Source organism: Mytilus californianus, unplaced genomic scaffold, assembly GCF_021869535.1.
Source record: "Mytilus californianus isolate M0D057914Y unplaced genomic scaffold, xbMytCali1.0.p SCAF_41, whole genome shotgun sequence".
Lineage (NCBI taxonomy): Eukaryota > Metazoa > Mollusca > Bivalvia > Mytilida > Mytilidae > Mytilus > Mytilus californianus.
In genome coordinates this window covers 1,864,141-1,880,509 of record NW_026262692.1, presented here as the reverse complement: position 1 = coordinate 1,880,509, position 16,369 = coordinate 1,864,141, and the positions used below count along the sequence as shown (strand labels likewise).

The window sequence follows — 16,369 nt, the reverse complement described above, 5'->3', positions numbered from 1 at the left end:
TACTTCTGTCCAGAAAAGCAAGTTATGATGTCCTAATGCTGTAGTAATCAAACCATAAAAAAAAATTTTTATCTGCTTAATTCCAAATAGTCAGAGCTCATACATAGATAGGTCAAATATATAATTTTGCTTTTTGTGGTCTTAAGGAGTAAGTTTTGTAGTGACCATATTTTTCCCTGATAATTAAGTTAAATGCTTCAAGACAAAAAAATGTTTATGAAAAGACATACAAGAAATTTAAATAGAACTATTTTTGTCTTAAAGTTTTATTTACAATCATTGATTCTTACATCTGAAGTTTATATATAGATTTTTGTGAAATTTGATTTAACCAAATTTAGGCTTAGGTAACATAGAGTGCAAATGATGACAACCAAAATATTGACTATTATGGTTCCTCTCTAAAAAATTAAATTGACCTGTTTTCATGGAATTTTCATGGAAGATCTAAATGAAAGGTTTTTGTGACGTCATGAATAGAACACAAGTACCTAATGTTTTGACAAAAAGGCATGTTCTTGTCTAATCCTGGTATTGGCCATGTTGGTGATATTGAATAAATCCTAATATGAAAATTTAGCTGGAAATTGGAAGCCATTTTAGGGTCTTATCCAACATACTCCTTTGTATTCAGTTATTTCATGGGTTGTCCCACTTACATGACTTAAGTTAAAAACAAAATACCTATTCAACAATTCAATAAATGTTGAACAGAATATATTAACATGAATCAAAATTGGAATTTTTCACTTCTGATAGTCAATAAGTTACCTAATTTAGTTAATTTCAAAACCCAGTTACCTAATCTGTTTGTTCCACCTCTGTCAGGCACACCACCAAACTGTATAATTTGGCATTTGCGATATAACTAAAGGGACCACAATCGCACCTGAAATTCGATATTATTCTACGATTTTATCTATTTTATACAATCACTGACCAAAAAGGATAAGAAAATACAAATACTAATAAACAGTCAAGCATCAACATGAAATGAAGCCAAGGTAATGTTTTGTAATATGAAAAAAATATTAGTGAGTCTAAAAATGTATGCTTATTAGGTATATCATTCAATCAATAAAACCACTAAAACTAAAAAAAAAAACTCGATACATCAAATCCAGTATTTTGATAGGTTGATTCCAAAGTCTGATTGCAATAATTATGCTCGAAATTGTTATGATGGCAAGGTCAGGTCTAGTAAATTCTCAGAATAGTTTTTACCGTCTAGATGAACTTTTACCACACAGACAAAGTATTGAGTAAGTGTTTTCATCCTGTTTTATGAGCCATAGATTGACATCACAAGTCTTTCATTTGTTTACTTATAAGAAAAATCATAATTGTAAATGCAGTTTTGTCATTGATAAAGGTAACAGTCGTATACCACTGTTCAAAAGTCATAAATTGATTGAGAGAAAAAAAATCCAGGTTGATAACTACAATCAAGGGAAACACATCAACTATAAGAGGAAAACAACGGAACAACAGACACACTAAAGTGCAACAAAAACAAACGCCAATGCAACATACATAGAAACGAACTATTAGATAACAACTGCCATATTCCTGACTTGATACAGGCCATTTTAGAAAAAAATTGTGGTATGAACCTCGTTTTTGGGCTAGCCAAACCTCGCGCTTAATGGCAATGTTAAAAATACCGCTAAAATGACAATATTACATGGCAACTATACAGTACAAATAAATACAAAAGCACTCAGGACAGAGAAATACATGAATAAATCATGTAATATATAAAATTGAGAATGGAAATGGGGAATGTGTCAAAGAGACAACAACCCGACCATAGAACAGACAACAGCAGAAGGTCACCAACAGGTCTTCAATGCAGCGAGAAATTCCCGCACCCGGAGGCGCCCTTCAGCTGGCCCCTAAACAAATATATATACTAGTTCAGTGATAATGAACGCCATACTAAACTCCAAATTGTACACAAGAAACTAAAATTAAAAATAATACAAGACTAACAAAGGCTAGAGGCTCCTGACTTGGGACAGGCGCAAAAATGCGGCGGGGTTAAACATGTTTATGAGATCTCAACCCTCCCCCTATACCTCTAGCCAATGTAGAAAAGTAAACGCATAACAATACACACATTAAAATTCAGTTCAAGAGAAGTCCGAGTCTGATGTCAGAAGAAATATAAACAAAATGACAATAATACATAAATAACAACAGACTACTAGCAGTTAACTGACATGCCAGTCCAGACTTCAATTAAACTGATTGAAAGATTATGTCTTCATCATATGAATATCAGGCACAATCCTTCCCGTTAGGGGTTTAGTATCATACCATCATAACATATATGAGAAGAACATAACCCGTGTCATGCCAACAACTGGTTTTTAAATAAATGTGTTTAGTGCCGATGCAAAGACCCTATAAGTGAATCAATATTAACGCCAAAATATGCAATCTTTAATGACCTGACAACAGTATCGTAACTATATCCTTTCTTAATAAGTCTATTTATAGGTTTTGTTAGCTTCAGAGGTGAATACTGACATTTTTGTGCTTTATAAAGAATATTTCCATAAAAAATTGGATGTGAAATACCTGAACGTATAAGAAGTCTGCATTTTGAGCTATATTTACGAATGATGTCCTTATACCGATGATAAAATTTAGTAAATGTTTTGACTAGTTTGTGATATCGAAAACCCTGGTGTAATAATTTTTCAGTAATACATAAATTTCTCTCGTTAAAATCTAAAACATTGTTACATATAGTACATTTTGACATGTTAACCACAGAATAACACCGAATACCTAAAATTAATTTATGACTACACAAAAGCAGCATTATAGAATTACCAACTGTGCGTCACAGGAATGTATCAACGCCACAAAAAGTGACGTCACAGGTAAATTTCTAAAAAATGGATATAAATCGGGATTAGGTTTGTAATGGTGTTAATGATGTATTTTATAACAATCACAAGAATATTAATATAGAATTGTGTAAGTTATTGTGTAATTAATTGTATTATCTACCTATGTCGGTTTTTCTTCTAAAACAAATAAATCCTGTGCACATAGTTGCTTTAAACTAAAATCATAAAAATGAACTGGGTGAATAATTAGGACATAATTTGACTTGTCTTTTGTCTAAGCTCTGATTGAATATTCAAGATTTGTTTTAATCTATTTTATGGAAGGTTATTTTCATATGAAAACGGAAGAGACATGATCTTAATTGGCAGCAAATTATCTCGCCTATTTTATGCAAATGTATATAGGAACCAAATACTATTCCAATCAGTATAAATAAATCTATAAAACAACTTAATGTTTATTCAAAGTCCTTGCTTACTTTCATTTTAATATATAAAAAATACCACTAACTAAAGAGATTTTGAATCAGTGTAAGATAAGCTATCTGCTGAGAAAAAGATATAGTTCCTTACATTTTCTACTTTAATTTCAGAAAAAAAAGATGTTTGCCAATGTAATAAAAAGAATAACTAATCAAAGAATTCAAATTTCGAAAATTATTCAACTCGTGACCGACCAACACTGATAATTAACTCATGCGCAACGGGCATTTGTGAATTAATGTGTTGTTCGGTCACTCGTTGAATATTTTTCTCTATTTGAATTCTTCGATTAGTTATTCTATAAATATGTTCCTGGAACAAGCAAATTCTGAAGTCTCCTATACAAATAATGGGTAACTTTATTATTTAAAGTAACGTGGAATACGCTATGGTCAGCTCTTCTGGCCCAAAGTGCTAAGTGACCTTTTATTATACAACCGCAAAAATTAAAATTTTTTGGGTCTTTATTGGTATCACGTTGTCGTCGTCGTCGTCCGAAGACAGATGGTTTCCAGATAATAACTTTATTATAAGTAAATAGAAATCAATAAAATTTTAACACAATGTTTATAACCACTAAAGGAAGGTTTGGATTGATTTTGGGGGTTAGGAATTAGGGGCCAAAAAGGGGCCCAAATAAGCATTTTGTAGTTTCCAGACAATAACTTGTTTTAAAGTGTATGAATCTCTCTGAAATTATACCACAAGTTTCCATACTACAAAGGGATGGTGAGGATTGACTTTTGGGGGTTATGGCTCAAACTATTTAGGAATTAGGGGCAAAAAAAGGGGAAAAACAAGGGTTTTTCTGGTTAAAGGACAATTGAGACAATTTAAAAGCAGTGTAAGGGAGGTAATCAAAATCAAAATCCAAATCAATTTAAATAACATTGTTTGATTACCTCCCTTACACTGCTTGTAAATTATGTATTAAGAATTTTTGATACATCGATTTTAGTTTGATTAAGCCGAGAGTAGTTCACCCATGTTAGAACCTTGTATTCTAGTCCAATTAAAAGACACTTGCTTTGCCAAAACGAAAAAGGACAACAATCAAGCAACAGTTAGACAACACTACATGGAAAACGTTTATTGAACAACATGAATGCCCTTCTCTGAACTCATGCTCTGGGCATGGTATCAGATCTGGATTCCAGCTTTTCTATTTGCACACAGCCACAGCATACCACAACATATTAAAAGGGTTAAATCCGCTGCATTTGTTTGCACCTGTCCGAAGTCAGGTACCTGATGTTCAGTGGTTGTCATTTGTTGATGTGGTTTATAAGTGGTTCTCGTTTCTGTTTTTTTTATATAGATTAGACCGTTGATTTTCCCGTTTGAATGGTTTTACACTAGTCATTTTAAGGGCCCTTTATAGCTTGATGTTTGGTGTGAGCTAAGGCCCCGTGTTGAAGACCGTACTTTGACATATACTGGTTTACTTTTACAAATTGTGACTTGGGTGGAGAGTTATCTCATTGACACTCATATCACATCTTCTTATATCTTTATAATTGTATCAAAGTTAATGAGATATTTGGCGTAAAACACGAGATCAACATTTTTGTTTGTCATATATAACAACAAAGACTTCAACAAATATTTATTAAAGTAATTTTGAAATGTCCATGCCGATTTTGTATTGTACTCTTCCTGTTTTCCTGGCCTTAGTCTTAAACATAAGTTGCACTGAAAAATATAAAATATAAACAATTATGATTCAAAGAAGACAAATTATATACAGTACTTAACTTCAGAAAGAACGACACTTGAGAGAAATCAATTTGATCTTATATAGATATAGGATAACAATACTCAGATTAATAATTTTATCAGATCTTAACATATTGAACATATTTTCCTTATCAACGTTTGGTTCGTTTCGTCTCAGTGCTTCATTGGTCAGTATTAACTAATGAACCTTGAATGCTCTTGCAATTCCCGGAATATCATATTGTGACGTGACGAATAGTTGACCATGCTTTATGACATCACATATATACAACATATCATTTGGCAAACAGTTGAAAATATTTGTCGTCATTTTGTCTAAATTTATGAAACAGTTTCCAACGTCTGGAAAGTTGAATTTTAAATATTTGAAAAGCTTGGCAAGCCTTGCTCTTGAGTGGAGAAATATCATATCCTACTTGATGCAGAGGTACAATCTATATTCAGAAAATAAAAGATGATTGATTGATTGATTGTTGGCGTTTTAACGCCTCTTTTAGGCGCCACAATTGGGCCAGTTTTTATTGGTGGAGGAAGCCGGAGTGCCCGGAGAAAACCACCGACCTACGATAGGAAAATTGACAATCCTTGTCAATTAAGATTGGATTAGTGCATCCGCAAGAGCTGGGTTCAAACTTACAAACTCAGTGTTGGTTGGCTAGTGATAACAGTAGTAGAGCTACTTAGACCAGTTGGCCACCGAGGCCCCGGAAATAAAAGAAAAAGGATTATTGGGTGGATACACTAAGCACGACTAAGTATTTATTCATTTACACCAAGATGTTATTAAATGAAATTGGATACCCTACATATATCTCGTTTTTCAATAACACATTACGAAATCGCCAAAGACGCCCTCCTAAATTATTGTAAACTTTCATTCTGCATTGACCATAATATCTTTATGTATCTAATACATAGAGTTACGAACACGATCATATATCCTGTCGAAAATAGTATTATGGCATTACACAAGGTCGTGTCTTTTTCCCAGATTGTTTATGACATCGCAACACGAAACCAATTGCTTGTGTACTGATTATCATTTTATGGTTGCTGTCTTTCACATTTTTTTCTGTTGAATTTTTTGTCGTAAATTATGTAGTTATTTTGACTTTTCTATTGATTTAAATTTTGTCATGTTGCGGCCTTTTCTAGCTTACAAAATGGTATGTGTTTTGCTAAGTGTTCAAATCAGTACGGGAATTGAACTTGCCTACATATACGTCAATTATTTCGTAGTGTATTGTTGTCTAATTTGAAGTCATATCAAATCTTTTTACTCTATATGAGAAGTGAGATATATACATTTTGATCTAAAAATTGTCAAAATGCCCCGAGAAATTAAAAAAAACATTTCATGTTACTACCAGTCTTTTTTTTTTTTTTTTCTAATATAGACGTTTTGCCCTTTTTTATGTTTTTGACATTATGAATAGACCGTATTTTGCATAATCAGCCATACATGCATATAGTATTTTAACTGTATAATAATGAATGGATTATACGATAATGATTTGAATTTGCACGATCTATCAGAGGGATAACGGAACCGATAACAAACCTTTTTTGGCAGATATATTTGCGTATGCTTGTACACCGAATGTCGTTCCATTTATGATCAAATCCTGCACACATTTCCATGCAGGCTTCTTGTCTTGGAGTCGCTTTACCCTTTGCCCAATCAGTGGCTCCAATTTTTACCCTTACACCTCTTGAGGTCCAAACATAATCGTCTTTTGGCGGATTGCGATCTTTCCCACCAATCCAATAGTCTAACAAGAAAAAGTGAATTCGATAATTTAATGGGTCAAATAATTGCTCACAGCTACTGCAATTGGGACGCTGGTCGGTAATAGGGTCATTGGCAGTGATACCCCATGTCCTTTTTTGAGACTTAGTGTAAATGCATTTGCAAGAGCATGTTTTCAAATGATGTCACAGAAAAAGTCAAATGAATAAAATAACCTGGAAATAAACTTCTTACACCTGCAAGTCTAATCTAATTGGTAATACTTTTTATACAGTTTATTGTAAAATATTAAAGTATTTAACATGTCACATACTGAAAAGTTGACTGAACTCAAATTATTTCAATTACCTTATGGTAAAAACAAATTATTTAAATGCCCAAAAAGGCGCAAGCCAAGGCCGACCGTGCAAGGGCTGTATAGCCAGTCAAGGTCGTTAAAAACTCCTATCATCCTCAGTTAACTGAGTATATTCTTTGCTATTTTGGTTCGTTATTTGCTTATATCTAGTTATTTGAACTCTGGTGGATAGAAAGCTCATTAGCAATCATGCCACATCTCCTTATTTTTATATATCTCATTAGCAATCATGCCACATCTCATTATTTTTATGTACATCTAGTTCGAATTTTGAAGAACATGAGACTACGTCCCTCAAGTGTTTCTTAAAATGTCTTATTCCAAGTCAGGAATATGGCAGTTGTTATCAACAAGCTCGTTTCTATGTATGTTGGCATTTGTTTTTGTTGCACTTCAGTGTTCCTGTTGTTCATTTGTTTTTCTCTTGTAGTTGATGTATTTTCCTCGGTTTTAGTTTGTAAGCCGGATTTGTTTTCTCTCAATCGATTTATGAATTTTGAACAGGGTATACTACTGTGGCCTTTACATATCATGAAACCATGTGACGACGACTGAATGGAGAGCCATTAAAACAACAGGTATTTAAATGCTAATTTGATTAACTATAATAAAAACATCAGAACTGATCTTGGCTTGTTAATTAGATACGTTTTAAGAACTTTTTCTCCTTGCAATAATGAAGGGTCTGGATTGGGGTTTTTATTTCTGTATTCTCTTAGCCATTGTTCACTATTTATTTGGTTGTTGTTCTCCATTTTCACAATTGTAGGATCCCATCTCTATTCGTTATGTTGTACGCCTATTTTTCTCTATTCATTATTTGTTTGTTATGTATTTTGTAGTCTTGACCCCTTTTTTTTCTATTCTTTAATATCCCATCCAAACTCTTCTTTCCAAATTGCGATGGTGAAAATGGCGAAACATATAAGTAGAAATCTTTTTGTATTCGGTAGGTAGTAGATATCAGTTTATCTAAAACGTTTTATCAATTAAAAACATTGTGCATTAAACGTTACGTTCTAGGAAAGGTAACTGTTCACTTACTTTCGCGGCACGAATAACCAGGTATCCTAGCCAGAATTTTCAAAAAGTCTATCTCTGCTTTAGTATCTGGTTCGGCAAGGATTGCGTATTCTTTTTCACATTTTTTCTAGTAAAAAATACTTAATAGATAAGCTTATATGGATAATAATACATTCATACGGATTTTGTTTTTTTTAAAGTCCGTACAGTGACATTTAGTTTACGTCATGCTGTCTCTGTTGGAGATTAGTGGAGATTGGTTTAATTGGCAATCCTATTACATCTTCTTATTTTCATAATATGTTTTGACATCTTAGTCTTTTCGTGTTTTGTTGTATTAGTTGCTGGTTTTTTTGGTAGGATTTTTAATGTTGAGAGTTATCTGCTATATTATATTTCTTTCCATCGTCTATATTTCGTGTTAAATATTGACCTAACCCAGTTTTATTTTTTAACATTGTCATAAAGCGGGAGATTTGGCTAGACATTAAACCAGGCTCAACCCACCATTTTTTCTAAAAATGTCCTGTACCAAGTCAGGAATATGGCAGTTGTTATCAAATAGCTCGCTTCTATGTATGTTGGCGTTTGTTTTTGTTGCACTTCAGTGTTTCTGTTGTTCTTTTGTTTGTTTTCCTCTTATAGTTGATGCATTTCCCTAGGTTTTAGTTTGTAACCCGAATGACTTTTCTCTCAATCGATTTATGACTATTTAACACCGATGTACTACTGTTGCCTTTATAAATTCTCCAAACAGGATGTATGCACTATGCGATGGGTACCTTTCAGGAGACTAAATCAATGAAACTGCCTGTGCATGCTAATGACAAAGAATGCTTTAGATAACTGCCATTTGTTTGGTTTTTCTTCTTTCTTTTTTGGGGGGAGGAGGGGGGGAGGGGGGAGGGGGATGACCCCTCTAACAAGAAATTTGTTTTGCATGCACACGTATAAAAGTTGCGGTTTTTATCCAACGTAATCATAGGTTTGAACGTTGTTTTCAATTTAGACTTGTTTATATTTTTTCGTTTGGGCTTGTATTATATTTGCCTTCGGGTTTATATGATCCGTTCATCCTATTTTGACTCCTCAAAATTCAAGAGTCTATCCTAAATTGAGGTAAATTATGTGGCCTTCCAATAACCGTTTCGATTCCTAACATCACTGAAGAGACATTAATTGTCAAAATCCGGATATGGTGTACAAAAAATCTTTGCACCTTTGTTTGCGGTATACCATCTTCGCCGCAAGTTTATTGTTTTCTGTTTGGTATTAAATTTATAGTTAAGATCCATTTATTACACCTTGTGATCCGTTTATTTGGCAATCGCCAATGGCAGTCAGCAGGATTTAAGCACATTTGTTGTTCGACCTGTTAGTCAAATGCGTTTTGTTAAAATATACTTTTTCACTTTTTTGGTCTTTTGGAAAATGTTGTTTGTGCTGTATTTAGACCCCTCTAAAAAGAAATTTGTTTTGCATGCACACGTATAAAAGTTGCGGTTTTTATCCAACGTAATAATAGGTTTGAACGTTGTTTTCAATTTAAACTTGTTTATATTTTTTCGTTTGGGCTTGTATTATATTTGCCGTCGGGTTTATATGATCCGTTCATCCTATTTTGACTCCTCAAAATTCAAGAGTCTATCCTAAATTGAGGTAAATTATGTGGCCTTCCAATAACCGTTTCGATTCCTAACATCACTGAAGAGACATTAATTGTCGAAATCCGGATATGGTGTACAAAAAATCTTTGCACCTTTGTTTGCGGTATACCATCTTCGCCGCAAGTTTATTGTTTTCTGTTTGGTATTAAATTTATAGTTAAGATCCATTTATTACACCTTGTGATCCGTTTATTTGGCAATCGCCAATGGCAGTCAGCAGGATTTAAGAACATTTGTTGTTCGACCTGTTAGTCAAATGCGTTTTGTTAAAATATACTTTTTCACTTTTTTGGTCTTTTGGAAAATGTTGTTTGTGCTGTATTTAGACCCCTCTAACAAGAAATTTGTTTTGCATGCACACGTATAAAAGTTGCGGTTTTTATCCAACGTAATCATAGGTTTGAACGTAGTTTTCAATTTAGACTTGTTTATATTTTTTCGTTTGGGCTTGTATTATATTTGCCTTCGGGTTTATATGATCCGTTCATCCTATTTTGACTCCTCAATATTCAAGAGTCTATCCTAAATTGAGGTAAATTCGCATGGGGCGAATTACATTGCAATGTAATGCATTATATTACAATTACTTTGAACAAACCATGCATTATATTACAATTACAATTACATGCATTTATCAAAGTAATGCATTATATTACAATTACTTTTGCAAAGTAATGCCTTGAATTACACATTACATTTGAAAATTTTATGAAGTGAATAGAAAAATTAAACATCTTGAAAAACAACTAGAAGTCACAAAAGATTCTAGCATATGCAGCAACTGTTCCATGAATTGAATATAAGTATACATGTAAAAAGTCTATTTAATTCAGCTTTTACAATTTTAATTTAATGTTGACTTTACTTTTATAAATATACTCTTTGTTGTTTTTTTTTAATTTTAAACGAAATATTTAATTACTATGAATTACTTCCCTAATTATAAAATTAACATAGACCTTAATTAATGAACAATTGTCTAAATGGTGAAAATATTGATTGTAAAACAAACTAATTAGTGTTTTATAACAAAGTTTAATTATCTTTTATTTAAGCAAGACAAGATATTCTTTGTTCTTATGACAACAATACAGTTATGCTTTTCAAACATCAATCTTTTTATGCAGGAAAATGTATGAAATAAGATAAAATAAAGAATATATTCTCATGATTAACATATTCCTAGTTAATCAAGAAATCTTAAATTTGGTTTAGTTAAAACTCCAACAATATGTTAAAGATGTGGTATGTGAAAAAAGTAATGACATGTAATGCCATGTAATGCATGAAATTACACAACTTTTTGCTAAAGTAATGCATTATATTACAATTACATGTAATGCACAAATTGCTGCATTACACATTACATGCAATTACTTGGAAAAATGTAATGCATTACCATGCATTACAATTAAAAATTTGCATTACCCCATGCCTGGTTTGAATGCAAGGGAACACCTTGTCTTCGCTATTATTAACAATATATTAAATGACTTTGAAATGAAAATGATAAATAAATATTGTTCAGCAATCGAATTTAAAGAATATAGTTTGGTTTATTAACATATGTCAATGAAATGGTTATATTTTCTGATCATTATCCGCATTGTAAAGTATCAAGATACTTTGGTAGATACAATAAAACGTGAAAACTATTTGTTTTATATAACTATGATTATAATTGTAAATATTAGAATGGTGGTATTGTAATATAACGAATAATCGTTGGTGAATGGTTTCCAACTTGACATTGGTGAAAATTATTTGGTGTTCTTTTTAATTGAAATGTACATTTCTTAGACGTATAAAACATGTCACTTATTGAAACTCTAGAATATAAATTCCAAAGTCCAAAATATTGAATACTTTTAAAGCAAATATTTGGCCGAACTTATTAATAATGAAATATCCCTCAACGCAAATATCTTTTGTGCGACTGTCATACAAGTGAGAGGTTTAGTTAGCTATAAAACCTGGTTTAATCCACCATTTTCTACATAAGAAAATACCTGTACCAAGTCAGGAATATGACAGTTGTTATCCATTCGTTTGATGTGTTTGAGCTTTTGATTTAGCCAATTGATTAGGGACTTTCCGTTTTGAATTTTCCTTGGAGGTCAGTATTTTGTGATTTTACTTTTATGTTTGTAGAAAAAAGTTCATCTTAATGATATACCTTTGCATCATCCCAGTTTTTCTTATCAGAAGAAAATTTATAGCATATATCTTTGAATAAGATCCATCCTGGTGGGCAAACAGCAGCTGAAAAAGAGAAAGCATTATTTTATTCTTTTTAAAGGATGTTTGCATCTCAATTTTAAATTAACAAGCCTTTTAAATGACTGTCATAAACAGAAAGCAAACCTTGTTTACATATCAGACCAGAAAAAGCAAAAACAAAAATGTATCGCCAGTGTCCTTGTTTTTGAGATAAAAGCCATCTAATATTTGGTGGAAATGAACGTATATAGATTTTTTATACAATTAACATTGGCATTTGTTTTCCTTCCATAACGATGAAAAATCAACAAGGTGATTGATTAACCGACACTTTCAACACTATTGTCTTGTTCGTCGCGGAAAGTTTTAATTGGTGAAGGAAGCCAGAGTATCCAGAGAGAATAATTGACCTTTGGCAAGTATACTAACAATCCTTGTCAATTAAGATTGGTGTCGAATACACCTACCACGAACTCAAAACCTAAGAAGTTGGAAAGAAGGATTTTATAAGATTAAAATATTTTTTTTAAAACTATATGTGATAAAATTAAGAAAAGATAGTCGGGGTCATCTGGTAAAATTTGTTAATGTACCGCAAAGTAAAAACTATAGGGTTCCATACATCTTACACAAAGTCAAAACAAGACCAGAGAGTATTCTCAAAGCGGGCGACCGATGTCATTAAAGGCAACAGTAGTATACCGCTGTTCAAAAGTCATAAATCGATTAAGCAAACGCATGTTTAATTTGATGACTCGCATTTGTAGACGAATTATGAATTGTAAGAGTAAAATTTAGGAATATCAGATGTAAAGACAACTATCATGAAATAAAGACAAACTTTTATAAATTGTAACTTGGATGGAGAGTTGTCTCATTGGCACTCATACCACATCTTCCTATATCTAAAACCATTATTATGAAAACATACTTTTTATGGGAGGTGGTGGGGGACAAGCCATTGTGGGACACGGCGTCGTAACTGGTTGTGGTTGGCACATCATTGGGGCCATTGGACTTCCTGTCATCATGTTCATCAATCTCATCATCATTACTTGTGCCGTTGTCATCATTGTTCCGTCCGCCATAGGTACTGGTGCAATCAACCTTCCGATTGTTAAACCACCCAAAAAAGCACCGTCTTCAGGAACAAAATAAATATAAGTAGAATGAAACTAATTGTTATTGCAACAATGTCTTTGGAGTATCAAGGATGCAATCAAAAACATATTAAACCTCAATCTGCTACCTCATAAAAACGAATATATTCGTATATGTTCGTGTAAAAAAGTCCGAAATTTAAAACAAGAGCAGTGTGAATATTTAAATATAATAAATTAAAAACCAAATGAAAAACAATAGTAAGAATATCAATACGTAGTTGTTCACATTATTGCACTTTGGTCTTATTGGATTTTATGTTTAAGGCTATATGTTATTGATAATACCAATTATTTTAATATACGTTTAAATTAATCTATGAAACAACAACAAATGAAGGTACAGTTTTTGGTTTGTCTTAAACGTACTCTTTGGCAGTAATACTGATCCAACTTAATCATTTAATTTTTTTATATCCATTCAGCAGTAACAGCTGCTGTTTCGTTCTATCATATTTACAGTTTAGATTTTAGCTACGTGCACTCATATTACAGAATCACAACTAAATCACATTTAAGGTGGATCATAAGTATATATTTCCTTCGATAGAATTTTTTATACTTGGTCAAAATGGAGATTTTACCGTGCTATTTTGTAAGCTACAAGCCGTGCAAAATTGCACAAATTTGAATTGATTGTTCATGAAAAAACACATTTTTGTTAAAAAGAAGAAATCTATGAGATAGAAGTTGGAATAAAATATAATTAGATGCTTTAAGAAAATAAAGAGAGAAAATTGTGTGTCACCGAACTTGTTTTCTTGCTAAAAGTAAGAAAGAAAATTTTACTTTCATTGCAGTATAAAACTTTAACTATAAGAGCTATCTCCCATTAAATGGATAAAAATTGAAAAATTGATTCTAAAACAGAAATATTTGGTATTTGTTTAAACATTTTGGATAATGCAATCATTCACTTATTTTTTTTTAATACATATAAACAGTTTTAAACATATATTTCTAATTAATTTCGAAGTATGCAGATTTAGGCAAAGAACTAGTCCGATTATGTACTGCAATTGTACAATCCAAAATGGCGGTATTCAGTGAATCTACCTTAAGATACAATCTTACCACATGATTTTGAAATGGAACCGGGAGAAACTCTTCCTCCATTGACGTCATTAATCAAGAATATTTCATTAGGTTGAGTTAATGTTTCTTGGTCATCTATTCCATTGATACCAGGTATAATCCCATTAACATTTGAAATTACTTGTTGACCATTTATTCCATCTAAATTGGTAAATAACTGTTGACTATGTATTGAAGTCAAACCAACAAAGACTATCAATGATATCTGAAAACAATTGATAGATGAAAATGATGAATACAATTGTTCTATGATTAAAATGACTTTTTTTCCGCAGTCGATGTTCATGATATTGTTGTTGATTGTTTTTTTATATTTTAGATTTAGGTTGCTATTGTTCGATGCTATATCTAATGCCTTAGGTTTCCGAAAAAAAATATGTACTTGCATCCGGTAGACAGTTTTTATTTTGCTCCCATTTTTTTTTTTGAGTTATAAATGTCATCCGTTTTCTTTTCTGATCATGAGGGATGTATCAAAGCTGAATACGTAACCAACATAGAACTCAAAAGAACAGACAAATCTGACTATTCAAGATTTTATGATAATTGCAAACTTTTTGAGCTGTTTGATTTTATCAGTAAATTTTTAATTAGTTTTATATTTTCAAGTTTTTTAGACTCGAGCCTTACTGAAGAAACATCAATTATCGAAATGCGCATCTGGTACAATCAAGTTGGTACCACTGATGTTATTACTAAGTACTTAACATTGAACTGATGATACCTTGGGGTAGGCGTAGCTGTTCATCATAATCAGTACAATCGAAATGCCAAGAGTAAAAATAACATTAAGTACATTTAATAGGTACAGTTTTCAAACGATTTTCATTATAAATCACTTTATTGATATATACCAAAAAATAGTCCATTGTTTTATTTTATTATTCGTCGTATTCTATAAATTGTTCTTTAAACAATTGCTGTATAATGGAAAAAAAAATAATACATACATAAAAAATCAACCAGTCAATTTTCAAACTGTCCTTAGGGAGTCTAAAGATGCAATAGAGATATGCATGAAAGGGAAGTCAGTAATAAATAAAAGTTATTGCATCCAATATGACACAAATTTTTTTTTAAAAATACGAAAATTTAAACTTACCTGAAAAATGAGAGACACCATCGAACAAACGTTTCAGGTGATTTCCAGTGGTAAACATCTTTAAAGTTGTACAGTTTTATATCAATTGATTCCATGCCCTAGTTTTCACATGAATAAAAAAGTTATGTTCTATAGATAAACTTCCTTGTCATACTTAAATGTACGCAAATTAGACACTGACATAAATCAATATTATATGACTAATTTAGTATCATAAAAAGTAGAATCACAAAAATATCGAACTCCGAGGAAAATTCTAAACGGGAAGTCCTTATCTGAGTGCATCACTATAACATCGAACTTGTTTTCAGAGTTTAAAATATCTTTACATTTGAAATTTGACTGTATGTTTTTACTAATTTCAGCGCTACTACCAGATTTAATAATTCCTTTCACTAAGTTTGGACTGTCGTAAAGTGCTTTAATCAGACATATAATTGCTGTTGGATATTATTTGTGGAATAAATTATACTAATAGTTGTATATATTTTGAACTTTATTGTTTTAGACTGTTTATAAACGAAAAAAACAGTTTCTCACTAAAACATCACTTGATATGAGATTCATTAATTTTCGTGGGTACAAATTTTCGTGACTTGCATTTTCGTGGATATAATATTTCGTGGTTTGGCTAAAGTCTGCATCAATTTCTATAGATAAACTGAAGTACGTAAAACAAATGCAATCGTGGTTCCTCTGTACCAACGAAATCCACGAAAATTGGTTTCCAACGAATACTAACGAAACCACAGTACATGCAAAATTTTGGACCTGATACAATTCCTATTATTTCATAGTATAATTGTGTCGTGTAATTTTTAAAACAATTTATGAAAATTTCATATACTAAAAGTGCCTTACATATACATATTGAAGATTAATCAATAAGAGATATGCATAAAAGGGAAGTCGT

The 16,369-nt window shown here is 31.8% G+C and overlaps 1 protein-coding gene across 1 annotated transcript; it reads right to left on the bottom strand.

Annotated features, from left to right (window-relative positions):
* Nucleotides 1-4,938: 4,938 nt before the first annotated feature.
* LOC127699826 (collectin-12-like) lies at nt 4,939-15,601 on the bottom strand. The gene is made up of 7 exons (XM_052203197.1): nt 15,457-15,601; nt 14,334-14,559; nt 13,031-13,240; nt 12,056-12,141; nt 8,234-8,339; nt 6,643-6,853; nt 4,939-5,036 (listed from the first exon to the last, which is right to left on the bottom strand). The coding sequence occupies exons 1-7, from the start codon at nt 15,475-15,477 to the stop codon at nt 5,021-5,023; spliced, it is 876 nt and encodes a 291-aa protein (XP_052059157.1). The 5' UTR covers nt 15,478-15,601; the 3' UTR covers nt 4,939-5,020.
* Nucleotides 15,602-16,369: the final 768 nt, after the last annotated feature.